The sequence below is a fragment of the Actinia tenebrosa genome, unplaced genomic scaffold (assembly GCF_029948245.1).
Source record: "Actinia tenebrosa isolate PJP-AT-01 unplaced genomic scaffold, QUT_ActTen_1.0 PGA_scaffold17__23_contigs__length_9995812, whole genome shotgun sequence".
Classification (NCBI taxonomy): Eukaryota; Metazoa; Cnidaria; class Anthozoa; order Actiniaria; family Actiniidae; genus Actinia; species Actinia tenebrosa.
Window position 1 is genome coordinate 922,111 of NW_028292577.1, and position 19,164 is coordinate 941,274.

The 19,164-nt window shown below is 36.8% G+C and overlaps 4 protein-coding genes across 4 annotated transcripts; 1 reads left to right on the plus strand and 3 right to left on the minus strand.

Annotated features, from left to right (window-relative positions):
- Positions 1-1,619: 1,619 nt before the first annotated feature.
- Positions 1,620-4,344, minus strand: LOC148910167 (uncharacterized). Its single transcript, XM_089032110.1, has 6 exons — positions 3,961-4,344; positions 3,001-3,146; positions 2,835-2,923; positions 2,583-2,674; positions 2,375-2,484; positions 1,620-2,065 (listed from the first exon to the last, which is right to left on the minus strand). Exons 1-6 carry the CDS (start codon positions 4,127-4,129, stop codon positions 1,685-1,687), a joined length of 987 nt encoding a protein of 328 aa, XP_088888236.1. The 5' UTR covers positions 4,130-4,344; the 3' UTR covers positions 1,620-1,684.
- A 3,553-nt stretch (positions 4,345-7,897) lies between these two features.
- Positions 7,898-9,332, minus strand: LOC116289995 (uncharacterized). The gene is made up of 4 exons (XM_031696960.2): positions 9,105-9,332; positions 8,846-9,017; positions 8,609-8,728; positions 7,898-7,971 (listed from the first exon to the last, which is right to left on the minus strand). Exons 1-4 carry the CDS (start codon positions 9,321-9,323, stop codon positions 7,898-7,900), a joined length of 585 nt encoding a protein of 194 aa, XP_031552820.2. The 5' UTR covers positions 9,324-9,332.
- A 24-nt stretch (positions 9,333-9,356) lies between these two features.
- LOC148910168 (uncharacterized) lies at positions 9,357-12,367 on the minus strand. The gene is made up of 5 exons (XM_089031987.1): positions 12,204-12,367; positions 11,170-11,773; positions 10,804-10,941; positions 10,040-10,245; positions 9,357-9,669 (listed from the first exon to the last, which is right to left on the minus strand). Exons 1-5 carry the CDS (start codon positions 12,365-12,367, stop codon positions 9,357-9,359), a joined length of 1,425 nt encoding a protein of 474 aa, XP_088888113.1.
- A 2,395-nt stretch (positions 12,368-14,762) lies between these two features.
- LOC148910169 (uncharacterized) lies at positions 14,763-17,456 on the plus strand. Its single transcript, XM_089031892.1, has 5 exons — positions 14,763-15,730; positions 16,059-16,316; positions 16,420-16,530; positions 16,650-16,833; positions 16,991-17,456. The coding sequence occupies exons 1-5, from the start codon at positions 15,574-15,576 to the stop codon at positions 17,454-17,456; spliced, it is 1,176 nt and encodes a 391-aa protein (XP_088888018.1). The 5' UTR covers positions 14,763-15,573.
- The last annotated feature ends 1,708 nt before the right edge of the window (positions 17,457-19,164 follow it).

Genomic DNA, 19,164 nt, shown 5'->3' on the forward strand with positions numbered 1-19,164 from the left:
TTTTCCGCCTTGGAGGGATTTCATGTTGGACTGGAGGTGCTACTTCCGATGCTTGGGGATCCTTTTCTGCAACCAACAAATGAACCAATAATTACAATTACAATAATTATAATTACAGTATATATATATATATATATAGTTTAAACTAAATCAAGACTTTTGGAATTGATTCATTGTTTAATGCAACAAATCTGTTTCGTAGGGTCGCAATGACCACACTCATCAGGCAAGTTACAATGAATGACCGTTGGTGTAATCCGCTGGCATTTAAAATGAAAAAAAAAAGCCAGCGGATTACACCAACGGTCATTCATTGTAACTTGCCTGATGAGTGTGGTCATTGCGACCCTACGAAACAGATTTGTTGCATTAAACAATGAATCAATTCCAAAAGTCTTGATTTAGTTTAAACTATATTTACTGCTCCTTTAATGTTGAGCACTCTAGAAAACTATTCTACGAAAATAAGTTAAGTATGTATATATATAATACGTCAAAACAAACCTTTAGTTACACTGGCGTTGTCATTGAAACTTTCATCCCTCTGCAGCATTTCGCTCAAGTTCGTCATTTCCTCTGTACACAGTCGAAAGGCAGGCAAAATGTTAAAGTTTATTATTATTGCAAGTACATTGTAATAACGAATTCTTCCTACTGACCTGGTTGCTTCGAAAGTTTTTCTTTCAAGTCACTATTTCTTGCTTTAGGTTGTTTATTTCTTCCTCCAAAGCAGAGATCTTTTCCTTTTGCTGTTCAACTGATGACAAAACATGAAAAAAATATGGAAATCGTACTCAGAACCGAATAAAAACTTGCATCAAAAGAACCAGCGCTTAACACGCTGTGATGGCCACTTGGTGTTTTTATATTTAATTCTTTCAGACTTACTAATTTTTTCATCGCTACTAGCAGAAGTTGCGTCTTTCATTTGAGAGCTGCAGGCCTCGGTTATTCCTGGAAGAAAAGAAATGTAATTGGCTGTGAGATTCAAGTAGCCTTTTTTCAGTTCTGACCGGTATTTCAAACAGTCAATGTTAACGCGGCCGTGAATTCTTCACTGGGAGAAAAAACAGATTTACGCTTGCAGGAAATTACAAGGAAACGTTCAGTAAAGACCAAATTTACGTTGATTTACATTAGTTTTTTTTTGCATTGTAAATTCAAAGTTTACTTCGAAATTTGCTGTACAGTAAATTTAGTAAACGCGCACTTTACTATGGTATGAAAACGGAATTAAATCATATAGGAAATATGATCTTTACATCGCTATGAAATTTACGTAAATATTACATTAAATTTGAAATTTTCCAGTCTCGTAAAGTGTATTAATTGGTACAGTAAAGTTGGCCTTTTTGGTCCCCTTAAATGCACGTAAATAAAATATCAAATTTGAAATTTTCCGTACACTTAAAGTGCATTAATTCCTTATAGTAAAGTTCCCGTTTTTGGCTCATTAAGCTAGCGGAACTATACCAAATTTTGAAATTTGCCATACCAAAATGTTTTTTTTTTTTTTCAAATGAATATAACAATACAACATATTATCTTTATTTTTTTTAAATATTTATTAGGAGAGTAATTTCTGATACAAGTAACATAACAGATTTTTTAACGTTTCCAATAATTAATAAACAATTCAAGTGATCCTGCCTTAACAAAACAGCATGATTTTCTTCAGAAAAAGTCAAGAAACTTGATGTTTTTTGTTTTTCTTGCCGATCTTTAGCAAGTGCTCTTTATTTTCATAAAATTCCTTCTTTACAGCCCAAGAAGGAAATGATTTGGGTACAGGCCTTGAGGAGGGCTCATTGGCTTCAAACCTCTTCAGAGCCATTCGCTTTGACCTTCTAGATAAGCTGTCTAAATGCTTCTTATCTAATGCCCTAAGCATTGAAGTCAGCTCATCTGAGCGCCATTCTAGAGGAACTATCACTAGAGAGTTGTCCTCGTCGTCGGAGTGTTCTGAACTCATAAAGTCCAGATTCATTACTCGCAAATGCTTCTTTCTTTCTTTGTCGTCAATTCTACTTGTTGACATCAAGATTTTCTTGCGTGCGGCCAATTTCTGAAATATTGAATTAAAACGAAAATAAATCATGTGCTCGATTACTTCGTATAAAGAATAGCATACATTGTCGGGTTCCAACATAAAACATAGCAAAGTTGAGACCGAAAGGTATTTTGTAAAATGATATAATTATCCTCTGATAACATTTGCAATGCACAGTCAATATGAAATTAAACGTACGTTAATTTCCGTGCAGATTTTACATTTTCGATGTTTTGAACTCGACAAAGATATTACTGAATTCACGTGCCAATCATGATATCGCCTATTGTTTTGATGATAAAAGGTCAGCAAGTCTGCACTTACCCTTTTTCTACGTTCATATTTCCTTTGGCGTGACACGTGGTTATCAAATAGATTTTTCTTCTTCTTTATGTGCGCTTCATAGAGAGAAGTGTAATACCTTTGCGTAGCCACTGAGAGATAATAAAAATGGTATCTATAAATATAATTTCGCTTCAAACAATTACACTTTTCTTTTACTTTTATTGTACGATATCACTGCAACACCAACCTCTAATGGATCCTCTTGGCGCATTTGGATACCACCCTTTCACTATCTTCATAATCTCTACACTAGTCTTCACGTTGCTTGCATCTCTACGTCTAAAGAAAAGCAGTCCGAGATTTATTGAATTGCACGATGAACAAACAAACGGACGAATGAATGAATGAATGAATGAATGGATGGATGGATGGATGGATGGATGGATGAATGAATGAATGAATGAATGAATGAATGATGTACTCAATTTTGTTAACACACCCTTTATCAAAATTCCACAGTGCCAAATCGTTTTCTTCTTCTTCCTCCACGTTTTTTACAAGATCTCTGTAGGCAGATCTCACTGCTTCCTGTATAAATAAAAAATTAAACGATGTTAATCTCAATAGCATTGTTTCTAAGATGTGTTCAACAGAACAAAACTTACTCTTATTTCATTTGGAACTTGGATCTTTTTCGCCCTTTCTATTTCCTCTTCTTTATTTTGAAGCTCCAAAATTTCTTTGTTCTGGGCAATTATAGTTTGCTGGTTTTTAAAAATTTGTTGAAGAATATTCATATCTGGCGTCACAGCTGAAAATAAATTCAAAAACACGTAAGAACTTTTTTCGAGACATTCATTAGGGTATTAAAAATCAAGCTACACGATTTAAAGTATTTCAATATGATAAATGCCTACGTAATTGGATATCGTTCATTACGTCATAATTCTGCGGACATAAGTTATACATAATTTATGCATGTTGGTTTTTAGGTTGTACAATTAATTCATGAAATTTCGATCACCTTGTGATCACAGAGTCCCAGAAAATTGTGTATATTTTCTATTTCATACAGATTATAGGTTTATGTTTCATAATACATGCATGAGGTTAAGGAATCATTAGTAAACCCTGTAGCATAGTAAATATATTAGTTTTGGCGCGATCGAAAGGTATTTCATTTCTGTAGAAAAATGTAACCTTTCATTAACTAGCAAAAAATTGAAATTAAAGATAAACAAAGCAAAATTGAAAATTGCACATATTATCTAATTCATACAGATTAAAGGTTTAGTTTTCGAGTTACTTGAGGTTAAGGAAAGATTAGTAAACCCTGTAGTATAATTAAATTTTCTAGTTTTGGCGCGTTCGAACTGTATTTCATTTCTATAGAAAAATGTAGCCTTTCTTCCATAAATAGCGAAAATTTGAAATTAAAGATAAACAAAGGGAAAGAATAATTTATGGTAGTGATTTAAAAAATAGGAAAAGTAAGAAGTAAACATAAAATCATAAATTTTGGCGCCAAAATAATTATGTTGACCTTGAAAAGGTATGAAAACGCAATATTGCGCTACTGGAACATTTATTTAAAACAAAAATATTTCAAGTTCCCGATGATTTACCTTCTTTGCTGACCTCTTCTCTTGAAATTTCATTTTCTTCTTGAACGTTTTTCTTCTGAAAGTTTTTCTTCTGCGGGTTGCCCAAGGTTGTTCTAATTGGCGCCAGTTTTCGATTTGTAGCTTTATCTTCTTTTTCGCTAGAGCTAAAATCGGACGAGCTTTCCATCATAGCGATCTTTGAGCTTTCGAAAATTTGGTAAGAAAAAGACAAGAAGGGTAGAATTTTCAAGACCTCAGTAAAGCAAAACTTCTGTACTCGACTGATCAAGGTTGTGAACTGACGGAATGTGCCTGTATGAATGACCCAATGTCGTTATCGACTGATTGCTCGAGTGTATTAACCTAATGTCAAGTTTCTTGACAATACCTTATATCAATTTCAAGATAAAACTGCAGCATTGTCTATTTTCTTAGTAACATTTTTGTTGTAACGCTTTCCTGGAACGCTTTATTAAGCAATATTTCAAGTCAAAATTCGTTCATTTTCTGCAACTTGCCATGGAAAGACCTCGTAAAAGAACCAGAACTGTTTGTCCTGGATGTGATCAGTCATATTCCTCACGATATTTTATCGAACATAAAAAAGAAAATTACTTTGGAGGGGACAAATGGCTTTGCTCAACAAAGATAGGTAATGTTGAAAACACCGCTGCATTTGACCATCACTTATATGATTATGACGATGTTGAAACTGACGAAAGCCTGATTTGTACGTCGGATGACCCAATACTGGACGTCGATGGTCACCAAGAGGAGTCGCATAATTCGAAGGGAGAACAAACCAACCAAAATAGCGCGGGAACGAGCTGTCACGTTGCAGAATTGCCCATCGAAGCCGGTCATATGAGCGATGAAGAGTTAGATGACGAAAACGAACAATGGGATGAAGAAATAGAAGAAGTCAGAAATGACACTGATCAGAAAGAAGCAGATCAATATACAAAACAAAAATGCGCTGAACATGGGCTATTGAAATGGATTTGCCTTTTTATAAGTGTATGGCAAGCAACATCTGCCATACCGGATAACGCTATCAGATTACTACTAGAATTTTTAAGTGCCCTTTTCAAGATTCTCGGGAAACACTGCGCATTTGTCGCTAATTTGGCTGCCGTATTTCCTTCTTCAATACATACATTGTGGAAAATTCTTAAGATAGATGGAGACGAATTCATAAAGTTTGCTGTATGCCCCAAATGCAATTCACTGTACACGTTAAAGGAAGCTGTAATAACCGATATTGGAGGAAGGAAACGAAGCCTTAAGTGTACTTATGTAAAATTTCCTAGTCATCCTCATGCGGCAAGAAGACGTCCATGTGGAGAAAACATAATGAAAGAAGTTATGCTGAAAGGGGAAAAGAAGTCTTTTTATCCTCGTAAAGTATACTGCTATAAAAATGTAATCGATTCCCTACGAAAATGCGTGTCATCAAGTGCTTTTCAAATGGACTGTGAAAAATGGAAAAATCGCAAGCTGCCTGAAGACGTTTTTGCTGACGTCACAGATGGTAAAGTCTGGAAGGATTTCAAAAACTTCCTAAATCAATTTGGCAACTATGGGTTGATGCTAAACTTTGATTTTTTCCAGCCTTTCAAACATGGAACGAATTCTGTTGGGGTGATATATTTAACAGTCATGAATCTCCCAAGATCAGAGCGCTTCAAGCTCAAGAACGTAATACTCGTGGGTATTATACCTTCTATCAATAGAGGTACATCTATAAATCCTTTTCTTGCCCCATTAGTTAAAGAATTAGAAGAATTATGGGACTTAGGATTTCAGTCAAAGTCTTTCTTAAATGGAGCAATACATACTTTCAAAGCAGCGTTGCTTTGTGTGGCATGTGATCTGCCTGCCGCAAGAAAAGTTTGTGGGTTTTTGTCCCACTCAGCAAAGCGTGGCTGTTCAAAGTGCTTTAAAGTATTTGGTGGGGATTTTGGAAAGAGAGACTATTCCGGTTTCGATAGGGAAAACTGGGGAGAGAGAAACGACAAAATCCATCGGGATGCGTGTGAAAAATTGAAAACCTGCTGTACTCAAGAAAAACTATCAAACCTTGAAAGTGAATTGGGGACGCGATGTTCTGTATTAAATAATTTGTCTTACTTCTCTGCAGTTAGATTTTGCATCATAGATCCCATGCATAATTTGTATCTTGGGACTGCAAAAAAAATGATTGAAATTTGGATTGAAAAAGGAATATTAACGGAAGACAAACTCCGTGAAATCCAGAAGAGGGTAGACAGTGCAGAAGTAGCAAGTGACATTGGTCGCATTCCTTCAAAAATAGCGTCAAGTTTTGGAGGCTTCACAGCAGATCAATGGAGAAGCTGGACAAACCTTTTTAGCATAAGTGCGTTACAAGGAATTTTGCCGAAAAAACACTTGGAGTGCTGGCGAATATTTGTCCAGGCATCACGTCTGCTCTCTTCTCGCGTGATTCGTTTAAATGAAGTATTAGAAGCAGATAGACTTTTATTAAAGTTCTGCAAAACAATTGAAACCTTGTATGGCGTAGACGTTGTTACACCCAATATGCATTTGCATTGCCATCTGAAAGAGTGTATCATTGATTATGGTCCTGTCTTTTCTTTCTGGTGCTTCAGTTTTGAAAGGTACAATGGCATTTTAGGAAAATACTCAACAAATCAAAGATCTATTGAAATTCAGTTGATGCGCAAATTCTTAAGAGATAATCAGGTATTTCACCTACAATCTTGTGAAGATTCCTCTTACAAAGACTTAGAGAAGATTGTTCGAAAAGAAAAAGAAGAAAAAGGATCTCTTTTTGAAACAAGCATCGATCCAGAACGTGTTCTTTTTGTTTTGGAATATGCATTGCCGTGCGAGAACATTCCAAAAGATTGGCAGTGCGACACTGACATCTACCTGCTGCGCCCTCCAAGACAAATAAAACTGTTTACTTCTCTGGAGCACGACAACATTAAATCCGCATATAAATTGTTGTATCCGCAAATACAAGACAAAAATGCCCAAGTTGAAATACCAAAAGCATTTTCACGTTACAAGTCATTTTCCTTTGCCGGCGAAAATTTTGGCTCCGAGCTTACTAAGAGTGAAAGATCCTCTCTTATAATGGCATCATGGGTCGGGTATGATGGAAACATTGCTCTTCGATCAAGAACGAGACCAGGAAGAGTACAATATTATTTGCTGCATAACATAACTGATGCCAATGGTGTTTGTAAACCTCATTTATTTGCAAAAGTTAGTTGGTTTCATGCTCTAGACGACGACGTGAGAAATCTTTGTGGCGATCCTGTAGAGCTGTGGTGCAGAAGCTTATACGAAATCGATGGTCCTGCAAGCTTCATCCCAGTTCAACGCATACGGTGCAAATGTATAGCTTCAATTCATCTGTATAAACATGAACAGCTTCTGGCTATTACGCCAAGGGAACGTTCTTTTAATATTTAGCAAATCATTTGTATATCAGTCCGGTATCAGTTTAGGGTATTGTGTGATGCTTGTGATCGATGTGAGACTTTTTTTTTTTTGCAAAAAAAATCAAAACTTCATGGCTTTTGTGATCTGAACGTTTACCACTGGTTTATAGCATAATTAAACTTAAGTAAACATTAAGTTTACTTGCGTTTGGATATCAACATTAAATCCTATTAAATCCGGAAATTACAATAGAAATTAATTTGAATTTACTTGTAATTTACTTCTAAATTTACCATCAAATTTAAGATTAAGAACAATGCAATTAAATCTGAAATTTACTTGAGCTTTAAAACATATTAAACCCCAAATGCGAAATTTACTTAGATTAAATTCCATTAAATTCCAAAACTCGATATTTACATTGCAATTTACCATAAAGTTTAATTATGTAAATTGGATTTCTGATGCAGTGCTTTATATATAATACTGTGAATAAATATGACCCGATAGTTCTTACACGCAGGCTTTATGACGCACCTGAGCCAGTAATTGTAATGTTTCCCTCGCCGACATCATGATCAGCTGTTGTTATTCCTGTAGCTTTTGCCAAATGTGGATAAATAATAACAATAAATAAGATCTAGTAACGACGATGATGATGATGGTATCGATGATAGCAAGTATAGATAGTTTAAGCATCATAGAACCACGGCCCCTTCTATGGCCTTCAGTCAATGATAACTGAAATTTCGAATGAATAGTAAATACTTATCGTGATAGAAAGTTTGAGAGGGAATTAAAGACCCATTGCCACTTACCGCGATGCATCACAATTTGTTTACATTTTGAATCGTGTCACCACTGACAAAATAATTCCAACCTTTTGAATAAACTCTTAAAAGAATGTAAAAGAATCATTATTGTGCCTTAGTGCTATGTCGGAAAAGGATTTAATATGAAGTTATTATTCAATATATGAATCTTTGAATTTCATGGACCACGAAATTCATCTGTGACCGCGGTGCATCACGGTAAGTGGCAATGGGTCTTTAAAGATTGTGAGTGTATGTTATAATGTTTCTGGATCTCTCTCAATAATGAGCTTTTTTAATTGGTGGTTGTAGAAATCGTAGTTAGTGAACAAGACCTGATAATCCACGGAACTGAACACATACGTTGTTGTGGAATGAGGCCGGAAAACGTAAACGATAATGGTTAACAATTTAATTTCTTTTACCTTCATCGAGAGCGTTTAATGTTTCACTCTTAAACAGCGACCTTTTAACCATCACGCAACTCTTTTGTTTTCGCTTTTTACTCGTTGGCGAGTAAAAGCGTTGTTCGGTCGTTTTTAAACCTGATAAAGATGTAATTTAATTAATTAGTGGTTGCAACATTGTGTGTGATTAAGGTGTATCTTGTGATTGTATGGTATTTCAATTAGTACTATAAGTTAGCTATACTATTTACTCACCAACTCCGAAAGCTTGAACTGAAGTCCGCAAATCGGATGCTTTCATGGGAGTAAGCTGCTTTTCCGAGCACTTTTCTTGGAAAAACTCTGCTCTGATGGCAATTACCCCTTCCTGTTCACCGCCAGCTGACAGCTTGGAAGAAGTACAGTCGGTTCTTAAAAATTGCTGTGCCTGAAACATATGTTTTCAAAAACACGTAAAAATCGATACCCAGGCATGTGCACATGTGTCACAGTTGTAAACTACCAACAAAATTACCTGTTCCTTTGATGAACCTTCCACAGCTGTCACCAGCTTGGAACTCAACCGTGAAATGAACTCTGCTCTTCCCTCAGCGGCTATTGCCGATGTATGAGGTGATTTGCCAGGATTCTGATGCAGCAAGGGCTGCTGGAAGCGAAGCACATGTGGAGCTACTTCTTCCATGAAGAATTTAATGATTTCCTCATCGTTTACAGCTGTAGTTAATTCCTGCATCTGAAAAATTTGTAGTTTGCAGTGACAATAGTTCTAAGCCACTATGAAATAATTCATGACCATGATTACCTTCCTTGCCGCCAACAAGCCACATGCCCACATCTTTGCAAGACGTGTGCCTTTGCCGTTTTCCCCAAAACCTTTGATTACAATTCCAAGGCACTCATTGAAGATTTCTTTTCCCTCTGTGGTTGTTAACCACTGTCCAAATCGTGTAACTTCTCCAACAGTAGAGGAAATGAAGACCAAAAGTCTCTCGAACAGCTGATGCCATATGGTTTCATTCTCCTCAGCGATATCCCGAACCTCTTTTTTGAATGGGATAAATATTACTCTGGCAAGCATCCTTATCAGAAAACAAAATTAATTTTATTTCTTTAATAGTATAACCGGGTGTAACTAATTTCACAGAACAAATAAAATATGCAACTTTTTATTTAACTTGAGTACAGTGGCCCTCTCTTAGGATGGGGGGAGCGGGAAGGGGGCGGGAGGGGAACTGGGAAGGAAGGGGGAGTCTATCTCTGCCATACTCCCACTATAAGCACGAAAACTAGGAGCGAGTTCCGAGTTAAAATGGACCTAACGTTGTGAGCTAGACTCCCACACAGATTATAACCACCCTAGTGAATAAAAAATAAAAGATAAAAATCCCTTTTATTGCTAATTTACTAATCTACAGTTTTTAATTCATTGTGCGAGAACGAAAAATATACCTGGCACGATCTGGTTTTAGCAGCCAATCCATCACATGATGATTAATTGAAAATAAAGGGCAACAAAGAGGGCTCGATCCACCATGGCAATTAATACTAGTTCCTTCATTAAAAAATCTTTTGGCAGCATCGCCTAGGTCCTGGCCTTTAGTGGGGTCATCGAAAAGAAAACCCATAGTTGTCTGGGAGGCAACTTTGTTACTCATCTGAGGGCAAAATGAAGGCATTCAAATAGGATATAGGAAGAATGAATGTCAATAAACTACATACAATTAAAAAAAACACGCGAACATAACATTTAACATAGTTAGTATTATATGATTACAATATCTCAGTGTTTTTCCCATCTCTGCCTGCATTATACCTACGAATGCTGCGTGCCGAAGTAATTATCTAGTATAATATATTATTGTTCTTATCAAAATCCAATTGTTTTCTTTCTAGCTTGCTTATCATAGAAACAAAGCCAATAATGAATGAACTAAATATGTCTGATTTTCCTCTATGCATTCGTTGGGATAATGCAGACTGAAAACAATGGATTTTGATAAGATCAGTAATTATTAAAGCTATAGATTTGATCCTCTTATATATCCACAGTGACTAGAAAAGTTATAGCCTTAATTGTTTGTTTGTTCGTTAGTTTGTTTGTTTGTTTTGGCCTTCATAACCGCGCTGGGGCCAAACGCTTTGATGGTCGCTGTGACTGCTTGAGTAGAATTCGGCTAAGCATATCATATAAACTGTAGTTTAGAATGGAATACCTTCTCCGATACAGCAGTAAAGAAATGGTGTTTCCAGCCACCTGTTAGTGCCAGTGCCACTTTGCACGCTGTAGACTTTCCACTATCTGGTTCTCCAACTGATGCAGGTATGGGGAAAGAACCAGCCACACTTTGCCACTGATGGAAAGAAAAGAAAATGATTTGTAAACAACTTAAACTATATTGCCACTACCTATGTCTGCTTTAGAAAATACTGCACCAACATTTTCAATCTTTCCAAGATCTGTTGTGATATTGTTGCTGACCTATGATCCTTCGAATTTCGCAATTTCAAACATAACACAATTTGGATGCATTCATTGGACTTGACTGCAAGTAAAAGAATAATGCTATGTAGCTACTCACCACTTGATAATTAGCCATGATAAGGCTCATCGAAGCTGTAAAGAATGTCGGTAAGAAATTTGATTCTTTCCCCGGTTCCATTTCAGCCAGTGATACGTCACTTAAAGGGCAGCCATTTATAACATCATCAAAAGCTAAAGATAATAGAACATCATTCTCTACAGCTTTACTTAGCGAGCCCTTCAAGAAGTGGCACATCAAATCAAAGTAAGTAGAAGATAGAGGTTGATGAACGTCGGCGCTTCGTTCTTGATTAGCCACCTCCATGCCTGGATCTCGGATGAGGTGGCTGATCCAAATAAACCCATGCTGTTCCGGATCCGTGAGATTCCCATCTTCATCAAGGAATGTGTCTCTATTGAGTGCCCATATTGTTGTTTTATCACTCAAATCAACGTTTTTACCAACAACAGCCACGGCTTTCAAGATTTTTTCCGGAAATTGTATCTCGTTCTCCATTTCAGAAAGTAAGGCGTCTAGTTGGTTGCTAGACATTTGTATGGAGAACCGACGGAAAAAGTCGCCTCCTTTTCCAATGTTGAGTACTTCAACAAAATCTTCCACCTTTGTTTTAGGCATGCTACCCTTAGGATAATAAAACTCTCTGAAAAGGAATCGCAAGCAAAAAGGGAGTTACTATTCTGTCTGAGTATTACTGGCGATGGATGGGGTTAGCGCATTATTGGGCTTAGCGAATTTTTATTAAACATTGGAAATGACCTATCCGAATGCTCTTACAAATATAAAGGTGTGTTTTGACGTAATTTGAACTCGGCATAATAGTCAGGTGAAAGTACTGTTATATTAAATGTTTCACAACATATACATTTGTGCAGTAAGTATGGTACTCGCGTACAAGTAAAAACCTATCTCAATAACCAGCGCTTTACAATCTTTAAACTTTAAAAAATCACCTGTCCAACTCACTAAAAAGTGAACGAGAAAATACGTTAATGGAAACGCTTTAATTTGATATGAATAAACGCACTTGCGCAAAATTGTAGTTGGGGAATGCGAAAGAAAGTTTACCTTACCTCTCAGTACCATCCTTATGGGTTGCTTTTGCGAGGTATCCTGACAGTGACCCGGCTTTCACGGGTTTAACCAGACGAAAAGTACAGTTTGATAGCGGGTGAAACCGTGTCCCCTTCCTTATGCCATAACAACCGTCTTCTACAACTATACCGTATACCGACATTGTACTGAAAATGACTTTATGATGCAGTGGCAAACGATTATTCCGTGTCTTCGAGCCTGTCCTGGTATGCGTGCTAACGCGAATAGTGGCGCACGTTAAAGATTGCGTTTATTTAAAGGGTTGTAACGTTTTGCGTAATGCTTGATAACATCAGCGAAAGATCAAAGATAACATTTTTTTAAAGGCCTCCTCCCAGGATGCGTGATAACGACCTGTCGAAGTTGGAGAAGGTTAAAAAAAACTTACACGAGTATCAAATGAACATTGAACATGATGGAATAAAGAAATGTATACATCGTAGTGCACGCACCTAAATTTTCACTTTTTGGAGACATATATACATAGAAATATGTGTGCTGTGTCGGCTGTTCAGTGAATTTGAGATAAGCTAATAAGTATCCGTTCACCCCACCCTTTTTACACATTATAACAAACTACAGTGTATGCAACTTATTTAGTAGTATTGATGTCGCAGCCGGTATGGGTGAGGAAGCGCATTTCAATCTGTTTGCGCTTCCACATGCCGTTACTTTTCATATTTTGGAATATGTACCGTTTGTGCAGCGTCTCGTCCTAAGAAGAGTGTCAAAGAAATTTATGGAACTTGTTGAACACCAAAAACTTTTAAAGACCATCAGTCTCGTATGAATAGCTACAAATTGAGAGATGATCAAATGGATACCATATTGAAGAAAGTTCATTCAGTAGTCTATCTTGATCTCTTCAATTGTTTTTCGCTAGCCGGACAGTGTTTTCTCAGAAATGGGAAAAGAGGAAAATTTGCACATCTTAGAAAACTATGTGTTTGTCTGACGAATTTCAGTGATACATTCTACAAGAGGTTTCTCCTCCTATGTTCAGAGTTGCAAGTCCTCGACCTTAGGATGACGAACACATCAAATGACATTGCAAAAGTTATTAGGCACATGCCAAATATTAGAGAACTAAGATGTTGCGGAGAAATGTGGAATGAGGAATTCTTTTTGGAGTTACTGGAATGGGACGAATTTGGTCATTCTCTGGAGCTGCTAGATACCTCGTTTATTCCTCTATCAAATGCTGTCATTTTGAAATTATTGATGCGATTTGTAAACCTTAAAACTTTATGTCTACAAGGGAGTGACGTTGACGAAGATGTATATTTTTATTTAAGTGTTTCATGCAAAAATATAACTTTCTTGTGCATTTGCAATAGCGGTGCTTTACCGCACCAGATAAAAGGACTGAAGAAGAACAACCCTACACTCAATATTTGTGACGGTACATATGAACACCATTCTTTCTTTGACTTGCGTTTGGAATCTGCAGTTGTATAGCTTCTATAAGGCTTGGAAATAAAATTACCCTGGAAAGTTTATGTCAATGAAATATTCATTTGTATACTTTGCGTGTGAATAGATCGCTGATATGTAAACCGGCACCCATATTGATCGGCCTAGATGTTACTACATCGGTGTTAATTTAGCATCGTTATCTTAACATTTTTGGTTGATAACCAAGCTAATGAAGTTACTTGGTCTTCGCGTTTTGCCGCTACTGTTTGGCTTTGTTTGTTCAACAGCACAGTTCAGTCTGAAAACAATATGTCACACACCCTTGTGCTATGCCGATCACGCTAGCATAGCGTTTCAAAGAAATGCTTCCAAATCAAGTCCCTGCCAAAATATTAATATCGCCTTCAATGCTTTGAGCATGAAAAAAAATAATAATAATAATAAATGTTTAGAGAAAAAGTAAAACACTTAAGGCCAGATGCAGAAGCTATGGAAGTATGAAAGAATGTATGCGTGATATCGTTCGAGTGATGTTCACGTAGCGCTAATGAGCTGGTGACAGTCGCTTATCAATTTCATTTAAACATTTACGTTAAAATATTAATATTGCCTTCAATGCTTTGAGCATGAAAAAATATATATATAAATGTTTAGAGAAAAAGTAAAACACTTAAGGCCAGATGCAGAAGCTATGGAAGTATGAAAGAATGGATGCGTGATATCGTTCGAGTGATATTGTTCACGTAGCGCTAATGAGCTGGTGACAGTCGCTTATCAATTTCATTTAAACATTTATGTTAAAATAGCGATAGTGAAAAGGCAGGCGATCGTACTGATATGAATGAGCAGAAATGTCACGCAATTGTGCACGCTATCAACATACCTGTGTGATCACCTTATAAATAGCTAAAAAAGAGGACACCCTTTCCATAAACATCGTTTATTGCAGCAATGGCCGCATTTGAAGACAATTTTTTCAAAAATGTTCAAGAAAGAAAGAGGAAGAGGGAAAGCGTATGTGGGGCGATCGAACAATTACGTTCTCTTGAACTGGGTAGTTTGAAAGGAAATTTCACCAAGAACGACTTAAGAGTTATTCTTCAAGCCAAGATCGGAGACCGTGACTTGGGACATTTGGCCAACGCTATAAGAAAAATACCTACAACGTTTAATTCTTCTGACAGAAAATTTCTTCTTAAAGAAAACTTGCAACTTGATGGTATTGTGTCTGAGAACGACATGGAACTTTTTGCAGACCTTTCGACATATGCGTGCCCATTAGTTAATGCAATACCAGAAGACGAGTTACAAGTGTTGCTTCCTCCTGTTAGTGAATGTTTGAGTTGTGGTAAGACTCTCACGAGCCACAATAAGCCATGTAAGGTGACTGTATTCTTACCAACATATGCTGTTTCGACTCTGAAACAGTGTTTACGTTGCACAAATTGTGATGTAAACTATGGTTATGCAATGTACGGTAACAAAGCATCAGGATTCCGATTTTATAAAGAACCCAGACAGTATGTAGAAGCCACAGACGAGGCTTATATTGACAGATTCCTCTGTAACTTCCAGGCATCTCTAGTGTAAGTATTACCTACATAAAAGTAGACTAGTATTTTCTAGCTATTGATATGGATTTATTTTGATTTGCTTGTAGAAACCATGCATGGACTTCTTTTGTTGGATTTACGGAAAGCTACAACGAAGTTGTTTCACGCATTCATCACCCGCGATTGTTGAGTCATTTCTCCACAAAGGATGATTGTGAGTACTACAAACATATAGGTGTGCATGTAAGTCCAAAACTTGAAAATATTAACCTGTTCTGTTACCCAAATTGTTTTCTTTTTTTTTTCTTTTTCCTTTTCTTTTTTGTAAGGCCATCGTCTGGATAGACGGATTGTCTCTAGCGCATTCTTCCAGAATGAAATGGAAGCCGAAATGAGAGAAAGACAAATTGATTGGATTTTTAAAGGAGGTTCCGAAAAGTCAAAGGAAGATTTCCTTTCTTATGTGGAAAACTGTAGAAGAAAAGAAGTATATGTACACACGGAAGAAGATTGTTCTCCAATGTGTAAGGAGAGAGGTATATGATAATTGCATGTCTGTATGTTTATCGTCTTCTGGATAGGACCGACTTCATCATTAACTGCATTCAGAATCCTTCACACGTTTTCTTTTTCGTTCGTTTGTACCTGTTGGTTCATTCTAAAGGGAAAACAATACTCGTAGTAGTGTTAAAATGCCCTATTTCTACCGTACGGTGTGCTTGATTCATAAATACTCTTTATTGTTATCCATGGACAATGTAATATCATCAAAGAAATAGAGAATACAATTATTTATTATGGTTATTGTTATCGACACATAACATATAAGGCATTATAACTTTGGCTTTGGTAATTTAATTGCAGGGTGTGAGAACTTTGTGTCCCTCGATGGCATATGGAAGTTACGTCATCCCCACTGCATGTATCCAGTAAAGACAACTGTAAATGGTTTGCCTCTTGTAAACTACCCCGATGTATGTGTAAATGAACCGGCTAGTCAGAAATCTGCTTTCTGTGAAGAGCACTGCAAGCTGGCAATCAGTAAAAATATTCCAACTGGGCTAAGGGAATTTGTACATGATTACTGCAAAGTTCCCAAATCAAATAGAAACGATATTGCTGGTAAAGAATGGTTTTATATCACGTTCTACGACTATACAGTGACATTGAAACAGCACTACTAATACTATCCATCGAAACCGGTATAATATTTTGTGTTTTACAGATTCAGATTATGCGTCAGAGATAAATGTTGCTCATGCAGAAATAGTAAACACAGCAGCTGCAGGCTTAAGCGGTGGTGACAATGTAACCTCTTCTGTTGCTGAGGCACAAGGTATTACATTTCGATGTTTACTCATGCATTCGCTCATTCATACTGTATCCTGAAGTCCTGTTTGATATCATCCTGTTAGATTCATTTCTTGTATTATTTCCATTATATGAATCCCGCAGGAACATATGAGTTTCTAAAAATGCATCATTCCCTTCTTGTTGAATGCGTCGATGATACACCATCCGCAATAAATTGTAACAAGGACACTGACGAATCGTCAAAAACGTTAAGAAAATGGTCCCGTGGTTTACTCCATTTTGTCCGTGGTGGAGGGCATATCGATAGATGGAACCCGATCTATATGTAAGTAATGTCACAGAACATAAACAAATTGAAGCTGTGATCAATGCCGTAGCACGCAAGCAGCTGAGATGACATATATTACATATAGAAACTGAAACGTAAAGACTTGCATAACATAACCATTATATATCTCGTTCGTTTTTTTTTTTCGTTTTAGCTCTGAAGGACCCGGACAAGTATTCCTGTTGACGATACATTACCTGATAAAGCGAATTGAAAAAGTACCCGAATCCCAATGGGAAGACGTAATTGTTTCATATGACAATATGTGTAACCTAAATAAGATGCGAGTAGCAAAAATGTCCCTGCCTTTCCCTGCGCCCTACAACAATATGTGGCTAAAGGTTAGGAAGGTAATCGACAGGCTTCATTTAAGAAATCATAAAGACCCAACATGTAGGAAGAATTATTCCTGTGATGACCTTAAAGAAGTATATCCGCATTTGAATACACCAGTTGCGGAACAAGTATTTACGTGGGCTTCCAGATTTAAGAAAATATTATGCGCAATGCCCAAAAAGAGTTTTCTATTCTATTACCACAGAATGGTAGTGAGGAGAAATAGATATACTTCAAAATGTTACAAAAATGGAAGGTTTCCAGAGTTTCCTAAGATTCATTAATTAAGTTATAAGTTTTGATTGAAGTTCTTTTAAAATTCCTCTATCACTTTTATAATTATGTGTATTTATATGTTATATATTTTAAATAATTGTAAAGCGTTTAAGAAATATCTTTTAACAATTAAACTGAAATTGTATTCTTGTCGCGATGTATTGTTAAGTTTATTGTATTTATTGTATGTCAAAACGATTCTGATTAATTTTTCTTTGCTTGACACACGTTTTGCCTTCCCAAAATAGTTCTAGTACAGATTTTTGCACGTATTTTATGACATGTGGGTTGTTATGGTCACGCAACCTCATAGCAAGAATGACCGTAAGACCTTACAGAGAAACCTTACACCCAAATGGAGATCCTAAACCGGGACACATTTGATCAAAACGTATTGGTTTCAGGTGCAGCAAAATCAAAATAGCAGTGGCAAAACAAATGACAAGAAATACATGTATCATCTTCATACCTTTGACTCAACTGTCGACGCAAAGGCTCTCCCATTTGCTTACACTCACTGCAAGTCCCAACATTCCCAGATGCAACCAAAGTCTGTGACTATACTGAATGCAATGTTACTGACTCAACAGCTGATGCTGTAAGACTTCCATGTTTCCACACCATCCACAGAACATGTTTCAACTTGGTTGCAAAGAAATGTCCCATCTGCACTAAAAATCTTGATGTTACAATAAATAACTTAGCAACTTCCTTTAATGAAAGCCTCCTTAAACCAACATCCAGTTCAAACACAACTTCCCAAGACCATTCAGATGATGATGATAATGGTGATGGCAGTGATGACGATAGTATCCACATCAACCAAACAGTAGATCCTGAATACTATTCTTCAAGAGCTTGGGAATCCTACATTGACCAAGAATTAGACACCTTTACAGTTTTGCAACCACAAATTAATGTCAGTGCAAGCTCCCAGCAAACATCCCAGTCTGTGCATCATCCAGTTGCAGTTAATATTCAGATTGCTAAATCATCGCTTGGTACCTCCAAATTCTGGTTTCTACCACCACAGCTGTCTCAAGCAACTCTGTTTGGAAGGAATGGTTCTAATGCCTGTACTTTCATCTCCTTGTTAATGGCAAAGGAATACACTAGCTCACTACATTATGCTACTCTCCAATTGACTTGTAATTCCGATCTGAATCAAACATGGTTATCATTGTTGTTGTCTGCCATTGCTCGAGGGAACCAGGTATATGACAACGTAACGCATACCCTAGGCAATCCATTCTTCAGTGTAGCTGAAGCAAATCACCATCTAACAGCTGTAATTGCCCCTGTCACTGTGACATTGGAGGAATCCTTGGATCTTTCTATTACTTCTGTGGATCCTTAAGTACCTCAGAGTTCTCTTGCCTTCTATCTACAACGTCTAGTTAGAGAACGAAACTTGGCAGCGTTGATCATAGCGAACGGGATGACCGTGTGTTTCGTTGGTCAAAACAACAACGTGTATTTTTTGGACAGTCATCCACACTATTATGGGCAAGTATTTGGAGCCATGGTTGGAATGGCACCTGTGGATAAACTCGAAGAATTCCTCATCAACATCAAGCAGCAAATTTGTCCCAACTTTAACGTTTGCTCTTTGACTTTTGCTTCCTTTGTCTAATAGTATGGACCAGAGAACACTGTTTACGAAGGTTTACGAACATCATCGAGTTCGAAAAATACTTTCAGAACGGTAAATCTAAT